Source organism: Plectropomus leopardus, chromosome 16, assembly GCF_026936395.1.
Source record: "Plectropomus leopardus strain MGB_pleo_1.0 chromosome 16, ASM2693639v1, whole genome shotgun sequence".
Classification (NCBI taxonomy): domain Eukaryota; kingdom Metazoa; phylum Chordata; class Actinopteri; order Perciformes; family Serranidae; genus Plectropomus; species Plectropomus leopardus.
This window is the reverse complement of record NC_142191.1, coordinates 30,279,577-30,307,515: the sequence shown is the minus strand read 5'-3', so window position 1 is coordinate 30,307,515 and position 27,939 is coordinate 30,279,577. Positions and strand designations below refer to the sequence as shown.

Below are 27,939 nucleotides of genomic sequence, written 5' to 3'. Positions count from 1 at the left end.
TGTGCTCAAGTAGCAGACAGATTTGTAATTGTACTCCCTTTTTCTCATTCCTGCCCTTCTGTCAATTTGTCTTGAATCTATAATATTCTCTAAACTATATACAATAACTATTAAATCTATATCTATGCTTTATTTCAGTCTATATACTAGTGATATTCAACTAGCCAAATCTGGCTCAGGATAGGGTGCCAGGTGGCTTGCAAACCATTTTCTAATTCACTATGAAAATAAAATGATTAAGAATGGGTATTTTTGTATACTTTGAATGTAAATAACATGCCAGTGTGCCTAAAAAGCATCAAAATAGATCATGTTTATAAAAAAGATGTGCCAGGGGGCAAGAGGATCATAGAGACACACCACTGCCTGCAATATTTCTATATTTCTATGATTGTTCAGTAGAATCTGTTTTATGGCTGCCTCTGACCTGATTCGAGGATGCTGGAAGCCGTCAGTGGTGCTGCTCTCCTCCAGCTCTGCTCCGGTCATCAGCTGAGATGACAGGCTGCGTGCTTTCCACTCCTCCTGCAGCAGAGCCAGCTGCAACACACACACACACACACACACACACACACACACACACACACACACACACACACACACACAAGAACATGACAATATCCCCATAACACAGTATTTCTGTCTTTAATCAACTTTTAATGACTGAAAAAAAGAAAAAATCCTTGTGCCAACTTTTTACGGAGAAGACAAAGAAAAACGAGAGGAGTACCTTAGCAAACAGCTCCCATCCTCTTTTCAGCCAATTTCATTAAATACATATAAGTTTATATGAGACAAAATGGGGTAAAAAAAAAAACAAAGACCAACAACAGCTCACCTCCTGCTGTGCGTAGTTGAGTTTGTAGGCCCTCTTCACAGCGGGGTCAAAGATGGTCTGAGGAGTCCACACTTTGATCTGCAGCAGGCCCATGTTGACCCAGAACACTCCGGAGCGAGCCAGCAGGTTGGAGCCTTGGACTTTGCTCTGGACGTACTGCTGCAGGCAGGTGATGGAGGCCTCCACCAGGCCGTCGGGGAGCAGACTGGGAGGCATGAAGTCCCTGAAGACGGTCTGGATCTCCTGGGCGGCTATCAGAGGGTCTGCGTCCTCCACCAGGCTCTCGCAGCTCTCCATGAAACCCTCCTGCAGACTGGGAGGCAGCAGGTCTGCCATGCTCTGGAGCTGCCGACGCAGGACCGCGCCCTGGAGCCTAAAGTCTGTGCCCCTGAGGAGGTATGGCGGTGATTAGTAAACCCCAAAAATGAGAAATGCTTTTAAAGAACATATTTTTAAATGTTTTAAATTACCTGAACTCAGACAGAGCAGGGATGGCCATGTTGTCCCACAACACAGCAGACACATCCTGCAGCTGCTGGATCCTCTCCTTCCACTCCCCCAGGGTGACATGGGAGAGGGAGAGCAGGGCCGCCCCCGATGGTTCCCATCGACCTCCAGTCTCACTGCTGCAGAGCACTCCAAGCATGCAATACGACCACACTGCTTTACTCAGCAAGGCCGGTCCCTAAAAACAACAGAGACATGCATCAAACCAACAAGAAATCACTTTGGTATTTAGAAAGTGATAGTGAGAGCGACTGATCTAAATGCAGCAACATTAATGCGACATGGTTATGGTCGGTACCATGGTGTCTGCTCCGTGGTGCAGCTTTGGAGCCAGCTGGGTCCTGGGACTCAGTGGGTCCCATTTGAGCCAGAGATCGGGGTCTGAGGTCACGCTGCTGGTCCACAAGGCAGCCAGAGCCTCTGAGAGCAGCTCACACCACACAAACTGCAGCTCCTCAGCCGGCTGGAAAACAGCCATAAAGAATCGTCAGATGTTATGTTTGCACCTTTGGAAAATTCTTTCTTTTTTTAGTATTTCTTCTTTCAAATTTGGATTACTTCTATATTTTCTAGGGCACAGCTATGGTTGTACCCTGAAATTTTCTAAAATGAAGGCTGAAGTTTGGGCTGACTCTTTATATATCACATATATTCACATTTCACGAGACTTGATTCACTTAAGCATTTGCTATTTTTAAAAATATATATATTATTTGCAATTAAAAAAACATTTGTACTTAATTTTTCTAATGCCTCAATTGAATGCAGAGGAGACAAGACGTTGCTGCTTTTATTGTGATAGTCTATGAGCAACGTGAGGTCATATCCATTTTTTTTTTTTAAAAAGCAAGGAAGCAGGCAGACACACAAACTAAACCCAGCATGCAGCAAACCCCAGTGTTGGGGTTTATGCTGGCTGAATTTGAGTTGCTACAGGCGCTATTGAAGCTCTGTCTCCAGAGCCTCTGCCCAAATTGAGAGGTAAGTATGTCATCCTAGCCCTAATACAAATTTAGGATCCATGTGACTGATTTTTGAGTAGAGGAGACATTTCCACTGACCCTGTCACTGCTGAGCAGGAACCATAGCGGCTGCAGCTGGCTGACGTTCATCGGTGTGGACTGGAGGCAGTAGCGCAGATGTCTGGACAGTTCTCGACGTAAGCTGTCCTCAGCCTCCTGGTCACTGCAAAACAACAGGGAGAAATTACCGCACAGTCCATTTAATGTCTCTACTTCAGTCCTCATACATATCTTTGCTTTGTTGATCATGGGATGGATAGTTACCCAGGAGAGAGGGCCAGGTGGAGCAGGTCAGTGCTGAGTCGCAGCTGGTTGAGCACAGCCAGCTCCTCCATCAGGGGCCATAGCTGAGCCCTGCGGCTGAGCTGCTGCAGCTCCTCTCTGGCCAGGTGGACTGAGTCTCCTGGCTCCTCGTCCTCAGACATGGAGCGGACCTCCAACAGCCCCCTGGAGCTCATCTGACGCTGCTGCTGCTCCACACTCGACACCAACCGCTCCAACACTCCTGATGGGAAAACACAGCACCACATTCACGCCCTGACCCTTAACCTTACATCAATTTTCTTGTGCTGCTTTCAAACGCCTTTTACAAGTAATTAAACCGTTGAACCCTGAGAAAATTGTGTTGATTTCTTTCAAAAACATGAGAAACGTCTGTTTTGTGGCTTGTCTGTTTCTTTTTTCTGTTTTTTTCTTCCTTCCATATTTTCTACAATTCTGCACACATTTGTACTTTGAGATTATGTCTTATGTTAACGTCTTTTCTGATACACTGAAAAATTTCTAGAAATAAAGTGATCGAAAAAACATGGGGAAAATAAGGCAATGAGCAACTTGATAAGAAATGCTCCACAACTTAAAAGACATAGAAACAACAGGCTAGATTTAGAAAAACATATTGTTTTAAAGGAAAAATATCTAGAGAAAAGGGAAGATAATTTTGGGAAAACTATATTTATAAATATCATCATCACAAATCTAAAATTGTGTTACAAAATTACTATTTATATATTTTTGGGCACTTTTCACAGGCCATTTCCATTTTTTTTAAACATTCTTTCTTTTCTTTTTCTTTCTGTTTATGTATTTATTTATCTGTTTACTTTTTTACTCATTTCTAACTGATTTTAGGTCATTTCTTCTGTCTTTGCTCATTGCCTTCTTCCCATGTTTTTTAAAATCAATCAACCAATCTTCTCAAGTTTCAAATGCTTAAACTGCTGAATCTGTCTTCATAGATGTAAGAGTATAAGTTTTGACTGAAAAAAAAATTAACAAGTCATTCCAAAGGCACAAATACATGACAAATACTATGTGAATTATATGGTTTTAACATTTAAAGCCTGTTGTTTTTTTAAGGGCAAAAAACTATCCAAGCTGTTTTTTTGTTTTTTGGGGTTTTTTTTTTGTGGTTTTTTTTTACTAATTTTTGGGTAATTTCTTCTGTCATTGCCTTTTTCCCTTGTTTTTTAATGAATCAAGACAATTTTCATTTCAAATTTCTCTGGTTACAAAGGGTTAAACTGCTAAATCTGACTCCATACATGTAAGAGAGTAAGTTTTGACCTGATGATGATGATGCTAGACAATGATGTGACACTCAAATCATTAGGATTCTCTACCAGGAACTCTTGAGATTCCTTCTATTGGACGCAAAACAACCCACTGACACACCATCACTTCTCCCCCCCACAGCAGCACATGTACACAGGTAAAAGTTCTTTGTGTAACAGCAGCTCACCAGACTTCTGTGGGTCCAGCTGGTTGTTGGCGAGCAGGACGAGGCCCCAGGCTTCCAGCAGACTCTCTTTGATGTCCAGCCCGAGCCCGGCACCCTGAAGTCGGACCAGCTCCTGCCTCCAGGAACCTGTGGTGCCGTCTAATCTCAGGTCACTCACATCCAGGGCTTTACTCAGGAGCCTGAGCCGAGACGCACACTCAGCCACCGACTCCAGCTGGTGAAAAATAAAGATTGAGTTTGTAAAGTAATTCAGAAAAGAGAAAAATTGCCAGACATAGTAAAGTGGCTTTTAAATACTTTCTTTTGTTTGGTTGGATAATCACATTAGACAAGAGAGAAAAGACCACAGGAACAAAACATAAAAACAATAACTGAGGATGAGTAAACGTGCAAAGGCGAGGTCTGACTGTAACGTAGAGCTGATCAAGTGTCTGTGCACCTTGAATGGCAGAGCTTTGCCCAGAGTTTTCTGGATGCCTTTCAGAGCTGTGGCCACAGACACCGGCGTGGACAAGACGGTCTGGATGGCTGCTGAGACCGCCTGCAGCTCCTGTTGACCTCTGGAGTACAGCACAGTCAGATTGAAAATTGTAGACATTGAATTTTTCATAAAAAGTCATATAATGCCTTTAGTGTTTAATTTTCATTTTATTATGTATTATTATGTTATTATATATTTTTTTATAATACCTACAGTATAACACTACATCTGCATATTAGGGCCTTTGTAGGTAAAGGAAAAAAGTACAGAGCTGGGGGAGGGGGGCAACATTTTAAGAAAAAAATATTCCAAAAAGAATTCCTCAGATTAAAGTTGTAAATCTTCTCTGAGATTATAAAGACATAAATTTGCATTTTTTTTTTAAAGGCGAAATCTTTTGAAATTTAAGTCCCAAATATACTGTTTTTGATCCAACATGGAAGACTTTGGCTTCAGGGCTTTCTGCTAGACAGTCAAGAAGTCATGGTGGATAGATCGGTCAAGCACAGGACTTTCACCCAGGAGATTTTTTTAATGTTATTTTAGGTTTTTATTTATTGTTTTTTCTTGTAAATTTTGTGTCTTTAGTTTTGGAGTTTTTTTTTTTTAACTGTTACTATCCTCCTTTAGCTCCGCATTTTATTTTTTACCTACGATGGTCCTAATATGCTGTTGTATGTAAAACAGTAGTACTACATAAAATACAAATATGTATGTAAGAGAGAGAGAGAGTCACTATCCCTATACTGTTGCAAATGTAAATGAAAAATAAATATTATATGGAGTAGAGAAAAGTTTTTACTCAATTGTGGCGTCAGTGTCTCCCAGCAGTAGCTGGGGCAGTCGGAGGATGAGATGTTTCTGCACCCACTGCCAGTGCAAAGACAGCACAGAGATGCCCTGAGAGTCCGCCGGCAGGGTGCTGCACACATCCCAGAAACGATCGAGCCACTGCAGCAACTGCAGGATCTAAACACACACCACAGGTAGAGCGAACTGAGTGAGGCAAACATAGTAAGGTTAAGTCTGAACTGTATAAGACCTGCTTAATCTCAAGCTGTAGAAATGGCTTTCATACTGTTAGAAGTAGAGGTATACTATGGGTAGAAAATGGAGAGACAGTAGTAGAGGTACATTTATTATTAGTACTGCTGTTTCAGTTACTAGTTGTAGTAGTAGCATAGCAGTAGTGGTAGCAGCTATAGAAGAAATAATAGTAGTCGTAGATTGTAACAGTGGTTGTACCAGTAATAAAAGGAACGTTGGTAGTTGTCAGAGTAATAGCAACAGTGGGACTACAGTAACAGTAGTATTAAAAAAAGCAGCAGTTGTGGTTGAAGAGAAAATGCAGGAATAGAGGAGTGTGGTATAAAGAGACACAATAATAAGGCGAGTAAAGTTCTGACCTCAAACATGATGTGGTCTGAGATGTAGGGCTGTCCGCTCTGCACAGCCTGCAGGGTGAAGGAGTCCCACAGGTCAAAGAAGCTCCGCAGGTGCATCAGCACCGGGTGGGGCAGGTGACCAATATCCACAGTTCCTGTGGGGGGAGGGAAACACATAAACTCCATCTGAGTTACACACATGTTGCATGCTGTGATGCTCAGTAAGTTGACTTTTTGATTTTGTATCTGTAACTGTAACACATTTTTACAGGTGGGTGTCAACATCAGTTCATAATTCTCCAAAGGGTGCTTTGTGTACCTTTGCTGAATGCCGTGGCTATTCTCAGAGCACAGTTCTGAGCAGACAGGTTGATCGCACAGGTGCAAATGACAGACCTCTCCTCTCTGTCCATCATCAGAACAATTCTAAAAAACACACGCAAAAAAATCACTCTACACATTCAGAACAATTTTACATGACAAACAGTTGTAAGAAAATATATATATAATAATTTATACATTGTATATTTAATGTATGACCATTCAAGATAATTTTATACATTTTAGAAAAATACAACATATCACACTTATAATTATAAACTTAAAAACTATAATTATAACTGATCAATCTTTCACTGTACCTGTTGGCAACTGCATTCAGAGCCTCCAGAAACTCCATGTATCTTTCCTCATCCTCAAAGTTGCACTTGTTGGCTAAAATATCCAGGTACTGCTTGTTCCATCGCATGTCCACCAGAATCCTGTATTCATCTGTAACAGACAGTGGTAATACTCTCTGAAGATGGCAGCAGAATGTGGTAACATTAATAAAATGTCTGATAGAAAGGTAAAAAAAAATGCACTGCACTGATATCATCATCAGCCTTACTGAAAAGTCTATTTTATCTATTTGTGTTCTCTCACGGTTAAGTCATGAACTACATACATTATCAATACCACAGTCACGTGGGTGAGATTATTCACCTCAAAACAGACATTCTTATGAGCAATGCTTTTTCTCGACGACTGTATTAACTTTGAATTCTAATTTTAATGTCATTTTTTTTACTTTTGATATTAGATAAAACATACAGAGTATTTATAAGGGCTGTAAATCACTAGCTTTATCGTGATACAATATTATATCGACTCTTTGGACAATGTTGCAATATTTGCTGATATCACAAAGTCGGCCATGATATGATTTCGTTTCCATATCATTCAGGGGCCTGTGATCAATATGAGACAATATTAATGAATCTCATTGTCTTTTTCTCTTGTCTACCATTGGCTGCCTCGTACTAGGCCGCTTCACTTTGCATCAATGATATTAGATCCTTGAACATTGAATCGATCAAGATAGATGTATCATTACATCCCTAATATTTATATTTGTTGGCGGTGTTGTCAGTATTCTGTTCAGGGATTGCAGATTTAGAGTTTTTCTTAACAGATGAGCAAGACAACCAAAGAGTGAGTTTACCTATGCTGTGAGGCTGGAGCAGCTCTGCCAGAGACTTGCCCTTAGTAGCGAGTTTACCCCCAAACACAGACTTCAGAGCTCTGTTTCCTGCCTCCACCTGCACCAGAGCTGGATCTGAGAGATTTATAATATTGACAAAAATGTGTAAGTTAAAATCTTGATAAGGAAATTTTACTATCATTGCACATGAACACCTTATTTTTATGTATGAGTATGAAAAAATGTCTAAAATGAGGGTTCTGAGTGTGTTTGTGTGTGCAGAGTAACAGACCAGGGGCGTATTTGTAGCTCTTGCAGAGGTGTGACAGCCAGCTGCTGCGGAGGATCCAGTCTCCATGAGATGCTCTCTCTGTGACCAGTCTCACTGCTGTGGGGATCAGCCTCAGGGCGTCTCCCTCCGCCAGATCCACCACTCCACCAGAGAACACAAGTCCTTCATGGACACTGCTGCTCTGCAGCGCCCTCTGCAGGTCACTCAGACTCAGCGGACGACTCCTGTAGGACATTTCAACCCCATTTAATTTTTTTTCAGTATTTCTCTTACAACTTCTACCAAGTTGCTTTTAGTTTTTCAACTTCATGCAAAAGTTTATTTTATATCTTTTTACATATTGGATGGGTTCATCTTCGATGAATTCACATAAATTCACACATTGTACTCGTGTAATTTTGTTGTTGTCCTTACCGCTTGCCCTGCAGGCTGAGGGTGTTCAGGCAAAACGAGAGGACCTGTCCATCTCGGAGTACAGCGGAGAAGCAGGAGTCCTCTGTGGAGACGAGGGCAGAGGGGAAGCCGTCGGGCCAGACTCCAGCACACAGCAGCCCACTGCCCCAGTCCTCAGTGTCCAGGATGGCCAGGCGCTGCTCGATCATCTGTTGGGCTTGCTGAATGGAAATACATCCGAAGTTTAAATTATGATATGGCAAGATTTGGGCTACATTAGTCTGTTACCAGGACAGAGGGTGACATACAGCTGTGTGTCATCAGCATAGAGGAGGAATTTAAAAAGTATCTCCAGGATTTCAACCTGGACCCTATTTTTCACACTTGTTTGTGTCTAAGTGACTATTGGGAACAACAATTTTTTAAACTGGTCTAAAATTGAAAGAAAGAGCTGCAGCCAGTAGCTGCAAAACCAAAGTAAACCTCTGGGGTATGTTTACCCATCACTTTACATCCAAGGGTCTAAAACCTTCTGGAAAGGATCCCTACAGAGACAGACTGTTTTGTTAAAGAATCAGACTAATCTTGTTTAAGTAGAAACAGCCTCAAAGTCGCCATTACCAAACCCACCAGACTTTATTAAATAAACTATAATTTTAGTAAGGATGGAGTCAGCATATGTTTACATCTAACTGGCTGAATTCAGTGTTTATCTCAACCAAACTAGAGTTGGCGATTGATGGGACAGTGGAAAGAAGAACCAAGATGGCTTTTGCGAGTTTTATTTTGTTTCTATTGGCTTTGAAAGAACAATGTTTTATGATGATAAAATCACAGTTTATTTAAATGGAGCCTGGTGGGTTTGGAAAAAGCGATTTCAGCGCTGTTTCTGGTTAAATAAAAAGGGTCTTATACTTAAACAAAAAAGTCTATCATTGTAGGTATCCTTCCCATAATGCTGTCAGACAGAATTTTAGCCCTTTCAGTGGCAAAAACAAACACTTTTAGTCTATGTAAATTGATGGTGGGAACATGCCCTGCTTCACAGCTGAAATCAGTTTCAAAAACTGTTGTTTCCATTAAGTCATTAAGACACAAAAACAAGTTATCAAAATCACCCTTCGATGTCCAATATCTGTAAAATAGTGTGAGCAGGTGTGAAAGGGTGCCATACATTAATGATGGTGAACCAGGAGAAATATTACAGTCAGTAATGCATTGGTAGGGGGGTGTTGATACCTTTTGGCTGGCAGTGGTGCGCTGGCAGAGGGAGTAGGCCTCTCCACAGGCATGCTGCAGGGCGCTGGGTAGATCTACACCTCGCTGCAGCTGGCAGGACAGCAGGGCAGCAGCATGGAGGAGGGAAGCCACTGATGAGGCAGGGGAATCTGAAAGATACAAGACAGATTGTTTTTATATTAACTTTACGGACTGACAGGCAGGCATATCTATTTGTTTTCATAATTCTTATGCTTACCCCAAATGGCAGATTTGATGCTTTTGTGAATTTCAATCAGCAAATCACACACACAGTCCCCGGTCACCCCTGCAGTGTGAAGCAGAGTCTTCAGGTCCAGTGTGTCCCAGCAGACCCCCTCGTGTTCCCCTGGGATGTAAACCTCCACCCCTCTGTTCCTCATGGCTCTGGAGAGCTCGCCGTGCAGAGGGTCCATGGTCAGGAACAACCTGCATGGCCGCACATATCAGCTGAGCACAAACTTCTTCAGTGACTTTAATACTAAGTGAAATCACTTCAATGCTGTGTACTACCTGAAGTTAGGATGAGGGCTGATTTTGGGGGTCTTTCCGTCTATGACGCCACGTTCGTTGATGGTGAGAGATCCACCGGGCTCCAGCAGAGCATTGAGGCGATCCAGGACAGAAGCACTAAAAACATAACACGTGGTCATCACATTTCACTTAATATTTTGAATTTGGAAAAGATTTTTTAGGCTTAACTTGTTTATGCCCTGAGATTTCTCTTCATCTACAGCTCTTACCAGTTCTCATTTAAAAATGTTATCTCAAACTGTTTCTATAATTTACTATCATAATTACTATTCTATAATTTACTACAAATATTTTAATTTATTACCGTTCACCTTTAAAACTAAGACAAGTGATGTCACTACTATTTCCAAATCCCAGCAGAGAGTAAAAGCAGACAATGATTTCTTCATGAATAGATTAAAAAGCACACAAACACAAATAGAACACTGCACTTTTCCTCACTTGCAGAAGTTGACGTTGTCCATGAGCAGCCAGTCGCCAGCCTGCAGGGCCTGGACCAGCATCCCGTCCAACCACTCGAAGCCTCCGTTTGTCCAGCCGTCCTCCAGCTGAGCCAGACGCTCCTTCAGCAGTGTGAAGTCCATCTGCAGCTTGGACATGTCTGAAGGACGAACAGAAGCGTGTTTCAGCACACATTCTTATACTTACAAGACCAATAAACAGCAATAACCATTATAAATCAGGCAGCACTGGTCCATTACCAGTGAAGACTTTGAGCTTGGTGTTGAGTTTCTGCAACAGCAGGATGATGACCTCCAGCTTGTTCAGAGCCTCAGAGTTGATGGTCCCTCCAGTTTTCTGTAGTCCTTCCTCCTTTAGCCAGTGGCAGAACAGACCCCACGTCTGCAGCAGGAACTCTGTGTCCTGGATGCCAACGTCCAGCGACATCAGGCCGCGCCTTATTACCATGGCGACTATGTAGTCCACGCTCTCCAGCACTTGTTGCCATGGCCGCATGATATCAACCTGGAATAAAGAGATAAAAGAGCTCAGAGTGATGCAGTCTAATGTTTCCAGAAGATGAAAGAGACAAACTAAGAACCCTGCGTTCCTGGTTACCTGCTCGAAGCCTCCCAGCAGCTCGGTGGTATCCATGGCGCTGTTCATGGCCATGACTCGGAGCCGGTGTCCTGTCAGCAGAGCCAGCAGCCTCACCAAGCTCGTCTTTCCACTGGCTGTGGGGCCTACTAGTATGGTCATCCAACCCATCTCAACACATTTCATCAGGGACTCCAGGGGCCGCAGCGCCTGGTGTGTGATGGATAGAGGGGGGTCCAGGGCCACAGGGGCTCCTCCGCTGCGCTGCAGGACGGAGAAGCCCACCTACAGGGACAATCCATGTTAGAAGAGATCCTTAACTTTGTTTGTACAGTTAAAACATCTACTGCAGGAAAACAGGGAGAGGTTTGTTTGATTTTACAAACCTGCAGGTTGAGCGGAGTGATGTGGAACTCTCTGGAGCCGCTGTAAGGCTCAAAGTCCTCCCCAAACACCTTCCTGAACACCGACAGAACCTGTGCGGGATAGGACGGGGTTTACAGTCTCAACAGTGGAAAAAAAGGTCAGTAACAACAAAAAACGGAACATAAGACGGACGTCTGTTGAGTGCAATTTTGGTATTTTTCAACCTGGACACTGTTTTTCAACGTGTTTTGTGTCTCAGTGGTTAATGGGAACAACAATTTGACAGCTCTAGCATGAAAGGGGGTGAGAGAGGGGATGACATGTAGCAAAGAGCCATGAGTTGGGATCAAACCCGTGGCTGCTGCGGCAAGGACATAGCCTTTGAACATGAGGCACTTGCTTTGCCAGGTTAGCTATTGCGCTCCCCTGGTTTTTGAAATGAGTCCAGTATTGAGTAAGAATGCTGCAGCCAGAGCAGCAAAACAAAATGTAATAAAATCACTTGGGGCAGTCTGCTCTTTCAATGCATGTTCAGAAAAAGTACCTGTTTTTGCTGCTGACAGGCACAGATTGTTATTAGAAGTGTCTGACAACATTATGGAGAGGATCCCTCCAGAGACAGACCTTTTTGTTAAAGAAAAAAAATCCTTCTTATTTACCTAGATCAGAAATGCCACTGCTCAACCCACAAGACTCCACATAAATAAAGAGTAAATTTAGGCGACAGATTTTATGGATTCTGGTTTAAAAAAAAAAAAAGGACCTTACTCTTCAGTGACAAAAACAAACACTTTCAGTGGACATAAAATGCACCTCAGTTGCATTGCAGCCTGTCTTTCTGCTACAGCACTTTCTCTCAATGCTGGGCTTATTTTAAAAACTGTGGTTCCCAATAGTCATTTAGGCACAAATAGGGTCCAGGCTGACAAATAGCCTACTGAAATTATCCTAATACTACAATAAACACGATCTGTTAAAAAACCCAATTAAATTAGCGGATTAAATTCACTGATATCTGGATTAAGTTTCTTTTGGACCCATGGGTAAAAATGACGAACCTGAGCCTTGTCAGCCTCTGTCCTCATCCTGTCAGCGTACACCAGGGCTACATGTTGGCCTGGGTTGAAAAATCCTGGTGACTGGTCAGCCTGCATCAGCTGACACCAGCGGAACATGTCGCGCAGGTTGAACTCCCATGGACTTCCTTTCTGGCCCCAGCGCCGCTCTACACACACCTCCTGGACCAACTATGGAGGCAAAAAAAACAACATTTTAGCTGTGGGACACAGCTAAAATTTAGCTTTGGACACAGAGCATGTGAAGCACTGCATGATGCTAGACCTGCTAACAGTATGTGTCTTCATTTAGCACAGCAGAGTCTCTCACTCAGCTGTTTAACGAGAGTGAGGGAAGAGAAACTCACCCTGTTACTGAACTCCACCATTTTAGCGATGATCTCCTTATCAATGGTGGAGAAAATGGAGTCTCCTATGAACTCCATGTCTTTGCTCGTGAGCTGGTCCACAAACACCTGAGAACACAGCAGGAAGTCAGATTCATCAAAGTGCTAACTTTTTAGCTAACTAAACACCATTCTGGACGTACCCCTTGTGTGTGTGTGTGTGTGTGTGTGTGTGTATGTGTGTGTGTGTGTGTGTGTGTGTGTGTGTGTGTGTGTGTGTGTGTGTGTGTGTGCGCGCGCGTGTGTTTTGCTTTGTTTTTCCTGTATTTAGCTTCATTTACTATTACTTATTTCTAGCTCTTCCATTTTACATTGTTTGTTTTTTTGTGTATGTGTCATGCTGAATGTTTATTGTGGTTGCAACCATTCTCTGAAAACTCAAATAAAACATCAATCATAAAAATGAAAGTGCTAACTTTTTATTAAGCTGATACATTTATCCTCATCCAATTAGCCAGTCGCAGTTTTTCCAAAATCTCTCACTGGGACATCTTGATCTTTGATCTTGATTGTCCACATTACTAAATGCAAAGTGTGATTATTTATCATATTGTATAATTCTGAGGCTGGAACTAACAAATCATTTCATTTTCAATTAATCTGCAGAATGTTTTTTCCATTTACTGTTTAGTTGTTAAAATGTCAGTAGACAATCAGAAATACTGCTCACAACTTCCCGCAGCCCAAGGTAGCATCTTTAAATGGCTCTTTTGTCTGATGGACAGTCCAAGGCCCAAACATATTTAGCTTACAATGGGAAAGGGCACAGCAAACTGTTTGGGGTTTCTCACACATGTATCTTTTTTATGGCAGCCCACCATGATTAACAACATCTACCACCACAAAAAGAAAACCGTAAAACTTCAAGTATAAGCCCAGTCCCAATTAGACGCCCAGTCCCTTTTACTAACTTAGTATCGCTGCAAATTTTGGCAAATAAAGTCCTGTCTCACTTTGACGCTCGATTACCATGTAGTTCATTTTTATAGAAGGTCTTTGGATGTGTAAAACTAAAAAACTAAAGGAATTAAAAGTCCATCCCATATAGATGCCTGCTCCAAATATAAGCCTGTTGAGTTTAGTGGTTAAAGCAAATAATAACTAGCGCTATTAAGTTAAGTTTTACTGTAAACTATTAATATAATTTTTTTTTTTTTAAATGTACTAACTGTAAAGACTATTGTTAGTTTAACTGTAAATGACTCCATTGGTGATTGGCTCTGTCTTTACTGAAGTTAATGTGAGCTTTGTTAGCATTATGATCCGTTTTAGTTTTATTTTGGCTCAGCTGCGTCTCCCTTGCAAAAGAGATCTCTGACTTTAGCAGATCTTCACTGGTGAAACAAAGGGTTAAATAAACCAAGAAAATATCCAATCCCTTTCAAAATAAAGCACTCTGAAATTAAATTTTTTCGATGTCTCTTTTTTAAATTAACAAATACCTAAATAGATGAAAAGAGAAGAAAATAATTAAATTAAGTAAAGAAGCAACAAAAACATGAATAAGCACAAAACTTTGTTTATCGTAAAGTATATATAAAGATCAGTATAATCACTTTGGCTGTTTCTTACCTGAGTAAATCTGTTGAGGAAGGATTTGGGCAGTCCCTTACGCCCCCCACCTTGAGTGAAGGGGTTTTGGCAGCCAAAGATCTTGGTCTTCTCCTGCTGAACCTGGAAGCTCATCCCCAGTTCAGGAATATAGATTTCTGCTCGGTGGTCAAAGCAGGCGTTCAGACCCTCCAACACCGACTGGGAGGCCAGGTTCAGCTGCCAGCATCAGGAACAAGCCAGGTCAGTTCATTATCACACTTTATATCAACACTGTCCAATTACTAGTCATTTTATGAAGGTTTGCTAACAAAACAGACTCCAAGCCATCAAAAAAACATGATAAAAACTGTGCGAATGGGGGTCCTTACCTCGTCCAGCACCACCCAGTGACCCGCCTTCAAAGCAGCCAACAAGGGGCCATCGCGCCATGCAAACTCTCCTCCCTTTCCTCCCTCCACAGGGAGATCTGTTCCAAACAGATCAGTCACATCCTGCCGGAGAGAACACGCCATCAGCATCAGAGCCTGGTATTTTTTTCAAATTCATTCACAGCAGTGAGTTTGTGAGCACTATTCATATAAAGGCTGACTTAACTGCTTTGCATTTTGCTTGTATTTTCCTAATTTTATGCATTTTTTTACTCTCTATTTTTAGATGTATTTCTATCATATTATCCCAGTGGGTTTTATTTTCCGTCTAATGTTACACATTCTGTGCATTCTATTTTTTATTCTTATTTTTATCTTACTTTTACTAGTAATATCAAGTGAGTTTTATCCATGTGAAGATGCATTCTATGTATTCAATTCTGATCTTATCTTATGTTTACATGCAGATTTTATCATGTCTTCAATGTCTTTTTATCTGAATCACTTGGCGCATGAAGTTTCTTTGTTTTAAAGTATGTTGGGCTGCATTTCTTGTGGAAAAGGTGCTATATAAAAAAAAGTTTATTATTGGTATAGAGACTCACTGTTTGTTCTGACAGGTTGATTCGGACCAGATGGTTCCCAGAAGCTTTTGCCAGTGCTGCCACCAGGCTGGTCTTCCCAACACCAGGTGAGCCCTCCAGCAGCACAGGCCTCTGCAGCTTCAGCGCCCGCAGAAGCCTCTGGGCGTTCACTGCGGTGGTACCCGCTGCGATGGCATAGTCTGACAGGTTCCGGCTCTCAGTCTGAGGACCTGGGTGGACATGAGGAGTAATGAGCCGTCTGATTCAAACAGAAGAGGGCCTTAATTTCCATGTAGGTTTAGTCAAGTTTTTCTTTGTGATCATAAGGTTGGGATATGGAGCTGAAAAAAACTTCCCAGACATTTTCATGGGCAAAATTTCCAAACTTGTTTTAACTTATGAATATGCATAATTAAAAGCATTCATGATTTTTGAAAATGTAATGTATTAATGCTGTTAATGGAATGGCATTACATTTGGTGAAGAGCACTATATGACTTATTTATGGCTTGAAGCACTATCTTGTCTTGACTTGACACTTAAGTGCAAACATTTAAGACTTACTTACGACTTGCAAAACTATGACTTGGTTCACCAACTCTTTGGAGCTTCCTACCTAAAGCAATGTAGAAGGGGTCGATGCCAAAGAAGTCTTCGCCCCACTGCGGCTCCCGCAGCAGGCTGCTATCATAGACTCTCAGAGCATCCAGCATCTCCTGATCAAGCTCCGTCATCTTGCTCAGACGCTGCTGCAGGTAGCCAAGGCACAGCCGGCGAGCCAGGAGAGCGCTGTCTGCACACGCCACTGTAGTTCCTGCAAGAAAGGGGAGGCTCAGATTACATCTCTTAAACCTTAGGGACTATTTGGCGCATTTTAAAAACTTTTCATTCTAAATTTTTTAAAAAACTTTGGCTGTGTTAATGCATATGGCATAAATTTTAGCAAGATTGTGTATTTTTTGTTTAATCTTGGAAAATCCAGCTCAGCTACTACAATAAGTCAAAAATACACTGTGGAAACTAAATTGTTACATTCAAACTGTTAAGTGCAAAAAATGCACCATAGAAATCCCATTCAATCTGCAGTTTTTGATCCCACAGCCATCAAAGCCTAAAAACATGTATTGCATTATTTCTGGGTGTCATTATTTCATGTAATATATTGAAAATTTGTCTTTTTTCATCTAAAATCATTGTAGCATCATGTCAAAAAACTGACATTTAATGGGTTAAAATTCTGAAAATGAATGAATGAATATTTGATATTTATGATTAGGACTGATGTTGCCGAAAAAAAACACAATAAAAGTCGCAAATAATAATAATGTTTAATGTTTTTTAAAGCTTTAATTTGAAAAGCTCATTTTGTGTGTAGAGCGGTATGAATGCATGCAATATTAAAGCAGGTCCTGAGGGTTAAATACCTCCTTCGGGATTCAAATTCTCAGTGGGATTTAAAATGAGCAGTCAGCTCACCTGAGCCGATGCCATCAATGTAAACCAGACAAGCGGCGTGGATGAAGGCGGTGACAGTGTCCAGTCTGAGGTCCCACTCAGCTTCCTCTTCGTCTTCCATGGCTCCCATGGTCATGAAGCCATCCTCGTCACGCTCGCACACAGCGTTGAGGAAGTTAACCCACGAAAGGATGTCTCTGACGCTCAGGATGCAGCGGCGGCCGAAGTCCTGCCGGATCAGCCACTCAATGAAGTCCAGCATCAGCTCTGCGATGTCGCCGCCTGCATTTGAGACCAAAAAAACCCCCAAACTATCAGTAACACTTTCCACAATCGGTCACTGTTTTCACATTTGTTTTTACACATTAACTCTTAGTGCTTTAAATTATAGTGCATACAGTGACAGTACTAAGGTTTGCAGTGTGATGATGTACTTCATGGCATTTATTAAGCTTATGGCAAGTTAGATTCAAGACTTTTTTAATGACACCTAGAATGAAATTGAAGACAAATTTTAGAATAGTAATAGTTTAGAACAGTAATCATTTAGTAATGGGTTAGGGTTAGGGTTAACTTTTTGCAGCTGCATTTCTGCTCGTATGGGCCTATGCTTTGGTGAAAGTTGCACATTTTTCGAGTGTTAAGACTAAATTGTTATGAATTTCAAAAATTTTAACCTTAAGACAGTCGCTGTAGTGTCACCATCAGTGCTGTTAGCCCTAAATGAGGGCAGAGGAACTTTGGCATAGGACTGGATGTATTATGTGTTTTTTTTTAATGCATCAGAAGGCAGATTTGACCAGCAGCTGCCTGACCCCTGATTGCTATTTAGTCACATGTTGATTATCTATCACATATTGTGTTACTGACTTCATTTGATTTAGCGTCTTTGAGTATTGTGTAAGGTGCTCTATAAATAAAATGATTATGATTAAAAATGATTAAAATAATTATGTATTTTTAGGATGCCATGAGTATGTAATAATGGCTTTGATGATCATGGCATTACAAGTTACCTGAGGTGTGAAGTGTGTTAAACTGCTTTAAAAATAATATATTTACTGTATAATAAAAATGTTTGTGAACTGTTTGCAATCAGGACAAGAATGACTTTAACTAAACCATGTTTCAGCATTAATCTCCAGGCTAGTTTACCATCCAGTGAGAGGCCTGAGCGCAGGTTGTGTTGGATGATCTGAACCAGGTCGCCGCGGCTGTTGCTCTGAGGACACCAGATCTCTGTGAAACGGTTCCTGAGGGCAGGAGAAAGCTGTCCGAAAAACACACAAACACAAAAGTCACACTCTGTCGACATAGACTTCTGCTTTATTACTGTCAAAGCATAGTCATACATATTAAAAAAAACCCATGTAAAATCATTGAGACAAACATTCTCTCTTCAAACTCAGTAAAATCAATTATAAGCAAATATAAAAGCCTTAATAAAAAAAAAAAGAAAAAAGTCACTTTTGAGCACTGTAACCATCATCCTAACATCTATTGACAGCACAGTGGCCACATTCTTTGATTTCCTGGTACCTACCTCCTTCTTGCCAAAGTCTCCTCCAGGATTCATGGTGGCAACTAGACGGAAACCTGCAGCTGCTCTGATCAGCTCCACGTCGTCATTGTCCCCGCTACCCTTCTCTGCCAGCACGAGGGACTTCTCTGTCTCTAAAACACTGACAGCAAAAACAACACACCGTTATTCACAAGTATGTGGTTGTAAATGTGGCAGCGTGTCTTGTTCACGTTTGATTTTGGGGCTCAAGGTGGAATATGAGCACAAAATGTTCCATACTAAATGTGATACCGAGTATAGGAAAAGTACACTTTGTGGCACTTTACATGTCGTTACAGTGTAAAAGACTCAGCCGCCCACTAAAATCTTGAGAGTGGTTGGACAAAATATGTATCTAGTGGCGTTTTTTATGGAAAAAATGTCAATGTATACCTATTTGTCTTATAGAACACAGGCAATCTGTACTGATGGTGTCACAACCATCTTAATAACAGGGACGGGGGCACAAGGTCCACGCTTAAAACAATAGTATAACTCCAACACAGATTTATATCTACTTTTATGCAGATGATGCACCCTTACATACATAGAGCTCTTCTCCAACTCAAGCTATAGATTACCGTCTGCCTTTTTAGACATCTCTGCAGAACCTTAAATACGTTCTGAATGTTGACAAGACAAAATTACAAAATGTGTTTTATTCTCAAGAACCCAAAATTCTATCTTATATTTTCCTGCCTCACACAGACGTAATGATACTGAAAGTAAATATCATGGAATTTGAACAGACAGCAGTCCAACTTTTAACAACAGAATTTGAAGCCAAAACTGCTTTTTTATTTGAGAGAAGTATGTATTTTTACCGGAGAGACAAATCCCACTCATCACTGTTTGTTATATAAATCAGTCCTCACTGTGAAGGTCCCGGAAGGACTGGAGTCGATGTATTCATCTCGCTTCTTCTCCTGCTAGGTTTTATCCTGCATTAATGTTACGTTGGAAGGTTGGAGTTTCTGAATTGGGAAGTCATTCTTGCGACTTTGTTGTGTTTATGTGCTTTGAGGTTGTAAAGTGGGAAACGGATAAACAACGACTTTAAAGATATGTATTTGATTCATGAAAACATCTGCCTATTAAAAGCAAAGGATTATATGAAGGGGGGACGCTATCTTTAAAAACTGATATTCAATACGTGAATTAGTTAAGTTTCTTACCATTGACCAAACAATGATGTGAATTTTCACAGTGGGAATGTCATCAATATTGTGATTACTGCGACATCACATGAATGCAGCATTAAATATGGCGCTTTCAGTTTTTTGGGGGCTGCACTGAACTACCTACACCTAGGCAGGGACTTGTTTTACCCCAATAAAAATTCTCGAAAACTGTCCTATGGGGGCGGTTCCTGCGATGGAGGCACAAACCAACAGGCGAGACCCCGTAAAACAACCTCCGAGTTTCTGCAGTGGAAATGGGACTAACATCTTTTACTGAAAACATGCACATGATGCATTTTGAGGCCCCAAAACCTGTTTGTGTGTGTGTGTTTTTACCTGTTGAGTCTCTCCAGCACTGAGTCGTCTGCTAGGGAAATCTCATCCATGAGAAACACTCCTCCCTCCTTCATGGCCAGCACCAAGGGACCGTCATGCCACTGAAACAACCTGCTGTCCTCACCATCAGTCTACACACGTGTACACACACACACACACACAGTAAGGACAGGATGTCACAAGCTCAGAATTCTTTAAATCATTTTGCAAAACAGTTAGTTTTATAAAAATGCTTTTACCTAATGGTTCCATTTAAATTTTATAGTCATTTCTATTTTCCGAGGTTGAACTGCATTAAAATCTCCTCTGATGGGGCGTCAGTACCTGATGAGTGTGTCTGACGGGCCGCAGGCCTCCCAGGAAGTCAGATGTCTCCATGTGTAGGTGACAGTTGACTGAGAAAAACTTCTGTCCAGCTAAAGCAGCAAACAGCTGGCAGATTGTAGTTTTCCCACACCTGGTGATGGAACGGGAAAAACAGGTTAGCATGTTCAAATTAACTGCACATGGAGCAAGTTAACCCCGAACAAAAAAAAAATCAGACACTCATACGGTTCCGTTCACTTTGTCACACAGCCATCACACCTTAAAACACATGCACTTGGGAACACTAGCGTGCTGTGACTGCATTGCTCTCACTTTTGAGTGCACCTCCTGTGTGTCTGCATTAAAAACAACGGATTTGAGGACACAAAAAATGAGGCATGCATACACACCCTAATGGTGACAGTGTCAAGTGATGAGGCTGAAGAGGTCAACAGTCTTATGGTGTGTAGGATGAAGCCATCAAAATCACCACACACTTTTCACTAAGATCTTTTACAGACTGAACAGAGAATGAATTAGGCCTGGTAGATTTAACTCTTACCCAGTGTCTCCTACAAGCAGGACAGACTCGCCGAATCGAAGCGCTCGTCCTACCAGCACAGCTAGTCTTCTCATGCCGTGTGTCCACACCACGTGGCGAAACTCCTCTGGGACTCCAGCGATGCTGTCAATGAAGGGACCTGAGAATCAGAGAGTCAAGCCAACATGATGGTGTGTTCAAATGTTATTTCTACAATGTACTGCACATGTTGTGAACACCATGTGGTAATAGTCATCTCTCTACATATTTATCTCAATACTCGATTGACATTTATGATTATCTTAACCTCTACCTAGGGCTGGGTGATAAATCAATCTTATGGATTAATGTGACTTTGTGGTTTAGGATAATTTTTACAATGAAAATCAAGATTTTCTCTTTAACTTCCTCTGCTGCTCTCTTTGGGCTTCCATAGTTCATAGTGGGCTGTGCCTTCCCTCCTGCACTTACCTCACAGAGATACACAGATTCAGAATTGGTCATTTTCAGTACTCTGTTTCAACTGCAAAACTGTACAATATGCAGTACTGTCTTGAAGCTCTCTATATCTACCAGTTTGCCTTTGTTAATTTTTCTTGCTAAATCAAACCAAAACTTGTTTTAAGTTATTTCTTTGTCATTTGTAGTTTGTTTTTAAGAGGGAAAAAATTGATTACAATTGCAAATTGAGTTTGGTGTGAGATTTTATGTTTTTAAGTGTTATGATCCACTTACTGAACTGGCTGGTGACCTGTTTCTGAGAGAACAGGTTTTCAGGGTTCACCGTCCTCTTGAAGTGCTTCTCCAGGATGGACAGGATGGTGGCCTCTTCCTCCGGTTTCCTCACACGTCCTGCCAGCAACATGTAACCTGATGAAGACGACAGCAGCGTTATCCAGGGTTTCAGTGGAGCATGTGTACCAGTGATTCATCCTGGTTAATGAAATTCCAAATGGTTTGGCCCCTTCTTCACTATGTGACTTTGTGTATTCTTGCTTTACACTGCATTTGGGCTATCGGCTTGTTCTGTAAAAGCCACAAATCAGTGGAACACTGTGAAGAACTGCACCTATATCAGGACTCTCATTACCACCTTGAAAAGATGGTTAAAAGCTGCTCGGCTCTGCACTCACTGACCATAAACTCTGGACTTTATAACTGTTTTTTTCTTGTAATTAGGTGTCTTATAAGTGATGTACTTTTTGTGTGCAGTTTCATGTTGTATTGTCTGTCTTGTGTCTTCTTTGTATCACTTCATATTGTGTGCTATTGTGTATATTTTTTTGTCTTGTGTGCTTTTTTTCAATCTCTTCTTCTTGTGCAACTTTATACTATCATGTCATTGTGCTGTGTATTTGTTCTGACGTGCTGTGGGACTGCAGATGCAAATTAGCTCCAAGCCATAATCTGGCATGGTGCATCAAATGGTAGCATTCATGTTCGAAACTGCACATAAAATGAAATAAATAAAATATATACTGTAAAACTTTAATTAATAGCCCCAGCTATTATTTGCTTGAACCACTGAACTCAACATGCTTTTATTTATGACAGGCTTCTTTATTGGACGGATTTTTAGTCAGTGAGAAATAAGATCAAATTGTTTCATTAAACCTCTTTTTTTGCATCTTTTTTGTTTACTCTGCTGGCATTAATTCTTCTTTGGAGCTCATGGTTTCAGTAAAATGAACTGAATGACTGAAATGTAGAGAATCTTATCAAGCTAACCATGTGTGCATGTCCAAATTGACATTTAAACATATATACATTCCCTTTTTTCCTTTTTCGGGAGTTTTTCCTTGGGTGATGTGAGGGTCTAGTGATGTCGACGTGGGATGACGAGGGATGTGGTAAACTGTACAGCCCACTGAGGCAAACCATGTTTTGTGAAAATGGGCTCTATAAATAAAATTGACTTGACTTGACTTGACTTGACTATGTGCGATCCAAGCAGATAACTAACATCCTCAGTGGTTAGACAACAACCTGGTTTCATAAAAGAAAAAGAACTTCTCTAAAAATGAAGTGCACGGTAAAAAAGCCACAAACTAAGACAGGCATTTATCTGCCAAAATGTGTCACCACAGCAGGTTAGTAAAAGGGACTGGGCATCTAATTGGGACTGGGCTTATATTTGACATTTTACGATACATAAATAGTTGGTAAATTAACAGACATGTCTGATGAGCCTCACCATCATCAGCCAAATGCTGCAGCCAGTCCTGCGACGTTGCCTGCTGCTCCTCCAGCCTGTAGCGATCTGCCCAGCGAAACAGATCTCTGAGGGTGATGAAGCCATGTTTCCCCGCAAACACAGAGGAGCCCCTGCGTAAGGACTGATGGGAGAAAACACATTTCACAAATCAAGTTAGGATCACAAGAGATTGGCAGGGTACACAGTCAGTACTACAATAACATACAAGGGTGTAGAGTTACCTGCAGGTCTTGCATGACCTTGACCAGCTTGGTGCAGTAGGATGGAGGCAGGCTGCACCTCTGGTGGAGGATGGTCTCCAGCTCTCCACTGGGCAGCTCGTCAAAGTGCAGCTCCACAAAGCGGTTCCTGAAAGCCCTGGAGAGCACCTGAAGATCGGCCGGTAAAGATTACTCAAATTGTTTTCAAACTTTGTGCATCAGATAGAAGTGGAGTAAGTTTATATAAATCAAAAATCCAAAACAACATTCTTTATTCTGAGCTGGACTATCAAGGCTAAGGTCTGTGGTGGTGTTGAGTTGTATTGAATTAAATTCTAATTTTGTAATTTTGTACTTTGACAAAGCTGACGGTGCGATACAGCTGTTAGGCTATGATGGCCTCCAGTGTTTCATGAAAGTGACATGTCTAGTTGGTGCGCCTTGCTATTGGTCAACGTTACAAATTTGCGAGTCATAGTTTGCCAAAACTGATCCCAAAGTCAATACTTGTGCACACTGATTCACTTACATCAACTGAATCCCTGTTTATGAACTGATTTTAACATTTTACATTAGAGCTTTGATTCTCTGCCTGATCCCAATTTCTCACTATTCCATTGGGCTTGAGTCAGGTCGGGTTCTTGCCAAATTAACATTTTTTCATTACATTTTGTTTTAAATGAAACTTTTGTGAATTGTCTAATGCTTAAATGGCACTTAGGCAGGAGATTTAATGGACCGAATCAAGACAGAAAGAGGGTGGAGAGAGAGGGAAAGTGACTGGACCTGTGGAGTACCAGGGGAGGGAGGGAGGGAGGGAGGAGAGGAGAGAGAGAGAGAGAGAGAGAGAGAGAGAGAGAGAAAGGGAACGGGGGGCTTCAAGTTGAACTGGTTGGCATTTTTCTGCTTCTGTCTTCCCAGCAGTAGACAAGATGTGAATAACATGCAGTGGAGAGTGGTGATCAGCACCGTGGGGCGCTGCCTGTGCCAAACATGTCGTGCATGAGATGACAGATTATTTTTAGGTTTTAGTCATTTAGTGTTTTTTAGGCTCGTGTTTTTTGACCTGTTTGTTGTATTTATCTGTTGTTTTAAACTTGTTTTTATTGTCCTGTTATGTTATTCTTTTTACTGTGAGCCACTTGGCCCTTCAGTTTCATTGAATATTTATAAAGTTAATCTAATCTTATCTAATTAAGATTTTTAGAGACACCAGGACATCAGAATGCATCCTCTGCAGATCATGATTATCCATATCAAGTTTTAAAGCAATCTGGCCAGTAGTATGTGTTTGACCAAAGTGAATTTGAAGGTAACCTCACTGTAACCATGCCATCAGACAAATCTCTCTCAGACTGAATGAATGGGGTACCTTTCTACCGCCGTAAAGACCAGGTGGATTCTGGGTAGCAAACAGCAGGAATCTGGGGTGAGCCTTGATGACTTCCTGTGTCTCTGCTACGAAGAGCTCCCTGTTGTCATCGAGTAGTCTGTTGAGAGCCTCCAGGACGTCAGTGGGGGCGAGGTTCAGCTCATCCAGGATGATCCAGTAGCCTTTCCTCATGGCGTCGATCAGAACGCCTGCAGCAGAGACACGGAGCCAACATTAGACATTAGAGTTTAATAGTAGACTGTTTTTCTAAATTATGGTTGACATCTGATCTGATATGAGCTTTTTCTGCTCTGCAAGGGATTAAAAAAATCTCTACCAGATGACTGACGATTTTGACATATTTATTTATTATTTCACTTTCTGCTGTTGTCCTTTCATTTATGTCTTATTTACAATGTGAGTGTTTTACTTATCTTTTTTTATTAATATGAAAAGTGCTATACAAACAATGTCTGATTGACTGGTTGATTGATACTGCTTTGAGTTATTTAAATCACATTTCACCAACGTTTTAGACACTGTGTGATGGCCTAAATAATATCAACCTCGTCTATTTTCAAAGTGGGTTAGTGTAAGTATTCATACCCTCTTTGAAGACCAGCTTGCCCCTGTCGTCTGATGAGTAGCAGCCGATGTATTCCTGGATGTCGGTGTGTTCGTGGTTGTTGATTCTCACACACTGGTTCCCCGTGGCTGCTGCTAGCCAGCGGATCAGGCTAGTCTTCCCCACAGACGTCTCTCCCTGGATCAGCACTGGGTGAGTCCTGTGAGGCCCAAACATAAAGAGAGAAAGACAGCATGAAGGTTGGCCAGAGTCATCACAAATAAATTTAAAGGACTGTTGACTGGTGAGGACGTACTGTTGAGTCGTACAGCAGCCATAAATAATAATAAAAAAAGAAAAGTCAACCTTTATCCAATGAACTAATGACTAATACAAGTGTTAGAGCTCACAAATAGAGCTGGGCAATGGGACAAATATATTGACCACTGGCCAAGAGTACTTGGCCTATCGTTGGGGTTTTTCGGCATTTTTTCGTGACTTTGATTTGCTGATTTAAAGTTCTGCCCCTAAAGAACACGTCGCACAACACATCTCTCAGCTGAAACCACAGTTAAGGTTGGGAGGACATTGCCTGTGGTGGCTGGTTGGAAAATTTTAACATATTACCTAACCCTACTGAGTTATGCTCTATCTAAAAATCTATACCAATGATTGGTTAGGAGTTTAGAAGGTCTGCTGTCCTTAAGACGAGCCATACAGAGCTCATCACTTCCTGTTGGCAGATAACTGACTGCAGGGGGAATTCAGTCCAACCGCATTTTGTCCTGATGTGTTCTCATCTAAAGGGACAGAATTAGCTCTGACAAAATCAACATTTGGACATTTATAGATGAAGCCATTGATTTGGGGGGAAATCACAGACAGAGGGTCAGGCTGCCAGCAGTGTTCCTACCCTGCAGATACCACTCTGGCGAGGTCGCGGAGGTTGAGTTTGACTGAGGCGGTGAGGATGTAAGTGGGGTCCACAGCTGGTTCCATCTCACCCTGAGACACCCAGTAGCCCTCCACATCCACACAGAGCTGATCTGAGGGCGCCGGGATGGGCTGCAGGAGACAAAACAAAAGGCTTTTTCATTTAAAGTAAAGCAACATTTAAACCATAAATATTGATCTGAAAGTTTCTGTGGTACTATGGTGCTGCTGCTAAAGAATTCAAAATCCCATATTAGACAAAGCATAAACAGAAATATGTAACATATCATGTAAATTCAATTGATACAGAATCACAAAACTATCAAATGATCTCAATCTCATAGTCTAACCTTTGTCTAACTTATCATTTAACCCTTGTTTTGGAAAAGGAAAAAGTCCACAAAAAATGTTATCACCGAAAATACAACAGCAAAGTAAACAATGGACAAGTCTATAAAAATAGTACAAGCAAATACAACCAGGTTGCTAAAAAAAAGCCAGGCCATTGAGATAACAGTATTACTTGCGATAAATAAACAGATACTATAGGTACTCAGTTCTGCCTTTCTGATGCTTTCAGTATACTGCGAAAATACAAAGAAAACAGTGGTTGAATTGCAAAAAAAATTATAGGAAATTTCCAAAAGTATTTAATTGAACAATGAATTGAACACAAATGGCACTATAAATAATTAAGAAGGAAGATTGTATACTGTACAGAATATTGTTACTGGTTCTATTTCATATGTTTTATGCCCTCTAACAGTATTTCAGTTAACCCCATCAAGGCTCCACCTCAGCACTCTGACATATTTCTTTGCACTTATCGCCCAATCAGGAGGTAATAACCACACACAATAAAACATCAATGCACCTGCTGTTCATCTCCGTTCTTTTGTAGTTAGTTAGGTACTTTTAAAGCTCAAGTGCAAAATAAGTATTTATTTTATTTAACATTTATTTAACCAGGTTGGTCCCGTTGAGATTAAAAATCTCTTTCTGACTGCCTCTGGTCAAGGCAGTCAGCCATTGCAGAAAGAGACACAAAAGGGGACAAAATACAATTTACAAGCACTAAAATTTACATTAAAAGAGAACTTTCTGGTAGTCAGTTGTACAACCAGGCAGGCTAAAAACATCAATATCCCATAGAATCTGCTTCTAAGTCTTAAGATTCAAAAACATTTAACACATAGCTCCTTGAGTTTCAAGTCATCCACATATCCACTGGCACACATGTAGAGAAAAAGTTTAAAAGAGGGAGCTAGCTCTCAGAGCGTCTTACTTGTTTGAGACACTTGGTGTTCCCTGTCAGGATGTGCTGACACACCAGTTTCTGGACCAGTGGGTGGGAACTCCTGTCCAGCTGAGTCAGGAAGCTCAGACAGAAACCCTGCAACCCAGAATCAGAGACTATTAGTGTGGAATATGTGCAGGTGAAGGGGATTGAAACAACACTAAAACACTGACGGGATGAACTTCTTCCAACACCCACATATGGAAAAAAGAAAAAAAAGGTGTCACCAAACTGAACCTTCTGGCATGTGTCAATATCACCAGCAGTAAATGAGATAATGTTTTTCTTTGGATTTCTGTCACTCTGTCAAGAAGATCTCAGTCCAACCTCATACCTCGTAGAGTGAGCGCTGCACACTGTGGCAGGGGTTGGCTGCCACGTACTTCAGCGCCCTGCACAGAGTCCGCAGGCTGTAGTGGGGTCTGTGGCCCGTCCCATCCACCAGATGGGAGTTGGCCTCTTTGCGGACCGCCAGGTAAAAACTGCACACACGCACATAATTAAGGAGGAAATCAGCTTGAGCCCACTGAAGAGTGAAGAAGGAGTGAGGTTAAGGTTTGAGCTGGGTTGTTAAGACAAAGACTGCCATGTGCTATTTGAAGTATCTTAGTGTCCCCAAAATCCTACAAACTTGACTTTTAATGGTCTAACATTTGGAAAAAAGAACAGAAAAGAGAAAAGCTATGCAAATAG

The 27,939-nt window shown here is 41.3% G+C and overlaps 1 protein-coding gene across 1 annotated transcript in view; it reads right to left on the bottom strand.

The window, feature by feature from the left end:
* The window catches only part of mdn1 (midasin AAA ATPase 1), a 67,221-nt gene that overhangs the window by 19,599 nt on the left and 19,683 nt on the right, over positions 1-27,939 (bottom strand). The window contains exons 21-62 of the mRNA XM_088089308.1: positions 27,581-27,728; positions 27,235-27,342; positions 25,930-26,081; positions 25,058-25,236; positions 24,452-24,660; positions 23,101-23,247; positions 22,859-23,000; positions 21,400-21,534; positions 20,686-20,824; positions 20,142-20,274; positions 19,818-19,948; positions 18,283-18,421; positions 17,895-18,009; positions 16,761-17,021; positions 15,901-16,098; positions 15,306-15,514; positions 14,701-14,823; positions 14,351-14,548; positions 12,740-12,847; positions 12,375-12,563; positions 11,337-11,426; positions 10,972-11,235; positions 10,614-10,878; positions 10,354-10,513; positions 9,892-10,008; positions 9,599-9,807; positions 9,361-9,509; positions 8,143-8,342; positions 7,729-7,952; positions 7,458-7,571; positions 6,616-6,745; positions 6,294-6,400; positions 5,996-6,129; positions 5,392-5,558; positions 4,548-4,668; positions 4,109-4,322; positions 2,632-2,872; positions 2,407-2,530; positions 1,644-1,808; positions 1,309-1,523; positions 839-1,226; positions 428-540 (exon numbers count right to left, since the gene is read on the bottom strand). Of these exons, the coding sequence (XP_087945434.1) occupies positions 428-540; positions 839-1,226; positions 1,309-1,523; positions 1,644-1,808; positions 2,407-2,530; positions 2,632-2,872; positions 4,109-4,322; positions 4,548-4,668; positions 5,392-5,558; positions 5,996-6,129; positions 6,294-6,400; positions 6,616-6,745; positions 7,458-7,571; positions 7,729-7,952; positions 8,143-8,342; positions 9,361-9,509; positions 9,599-9,807; positions 9,892-10,008; positions 10,354-10,513; positions 10,614-10,878; positions 10,972-11,235; positions 11,337-11,426; positions 12,375-12,563; positions 12,740-12,847; positions 14,351-14,548; positions 14,701-14,823; positions 15,306-15,514; positions 15,901-16,098; positions 16,761-17,021; positions 17,895-18,009; positions 18,283-18,421; positions 19,818-19,948; positions 20,142-20,274; positions 20,686-20,824; positions 21,400-21,534; positions 22,859-23,000; positions 23,101-23,247; positions 24,452-24,660; positions 25,058-25,236; positions 25,930-26,081; positions 27,235-27,342; positions 27,581-27,728 (7,074 nt within the window). The remainder of the gene's footprint in view (positions 1-427; positions 541-838; positions 1,227-1,308; positions 1,524-1,643; positions 1,809-2,406; positions 2,531-2,631; positions 2,873-4,108; positions 4,323-4,547; positions 4,669-5,391; positions 5,559-5,995; positions 6,130-6,293; positions 6,401-6,615; positions 6,746-7,457; positions 7,572-7,728; positions 7,953-8,142; positions 8,343-9,360; positions 9,510-9,598; positions 9,808-9,891; positions 10,009-10,353; positions 10,514-10,613; positions 10,879-10,971; positions 11,236-11,336; positions 11,427-12,374; positions 12,564-12,739; positions 12,848-14,350; positions 14,549-14,700; positions 14,824-15,305; positions 15,515-15,900; positions 16,099-16,760; positions 17,022-17,894; positions 18,010-18,282; positions 18,422-19,817; positions 19,949-20,141; positions 20,275-20,685; positions 20,825-21,399; positions 21,535-22,858; positions 23,001-23,100; positions 23,248-24,451; positions 24,661-25,057; positions 25,237-25,929; positions 26,082-27,234; positions 27,343-27,580; positions 27,729-27,939) is intronic.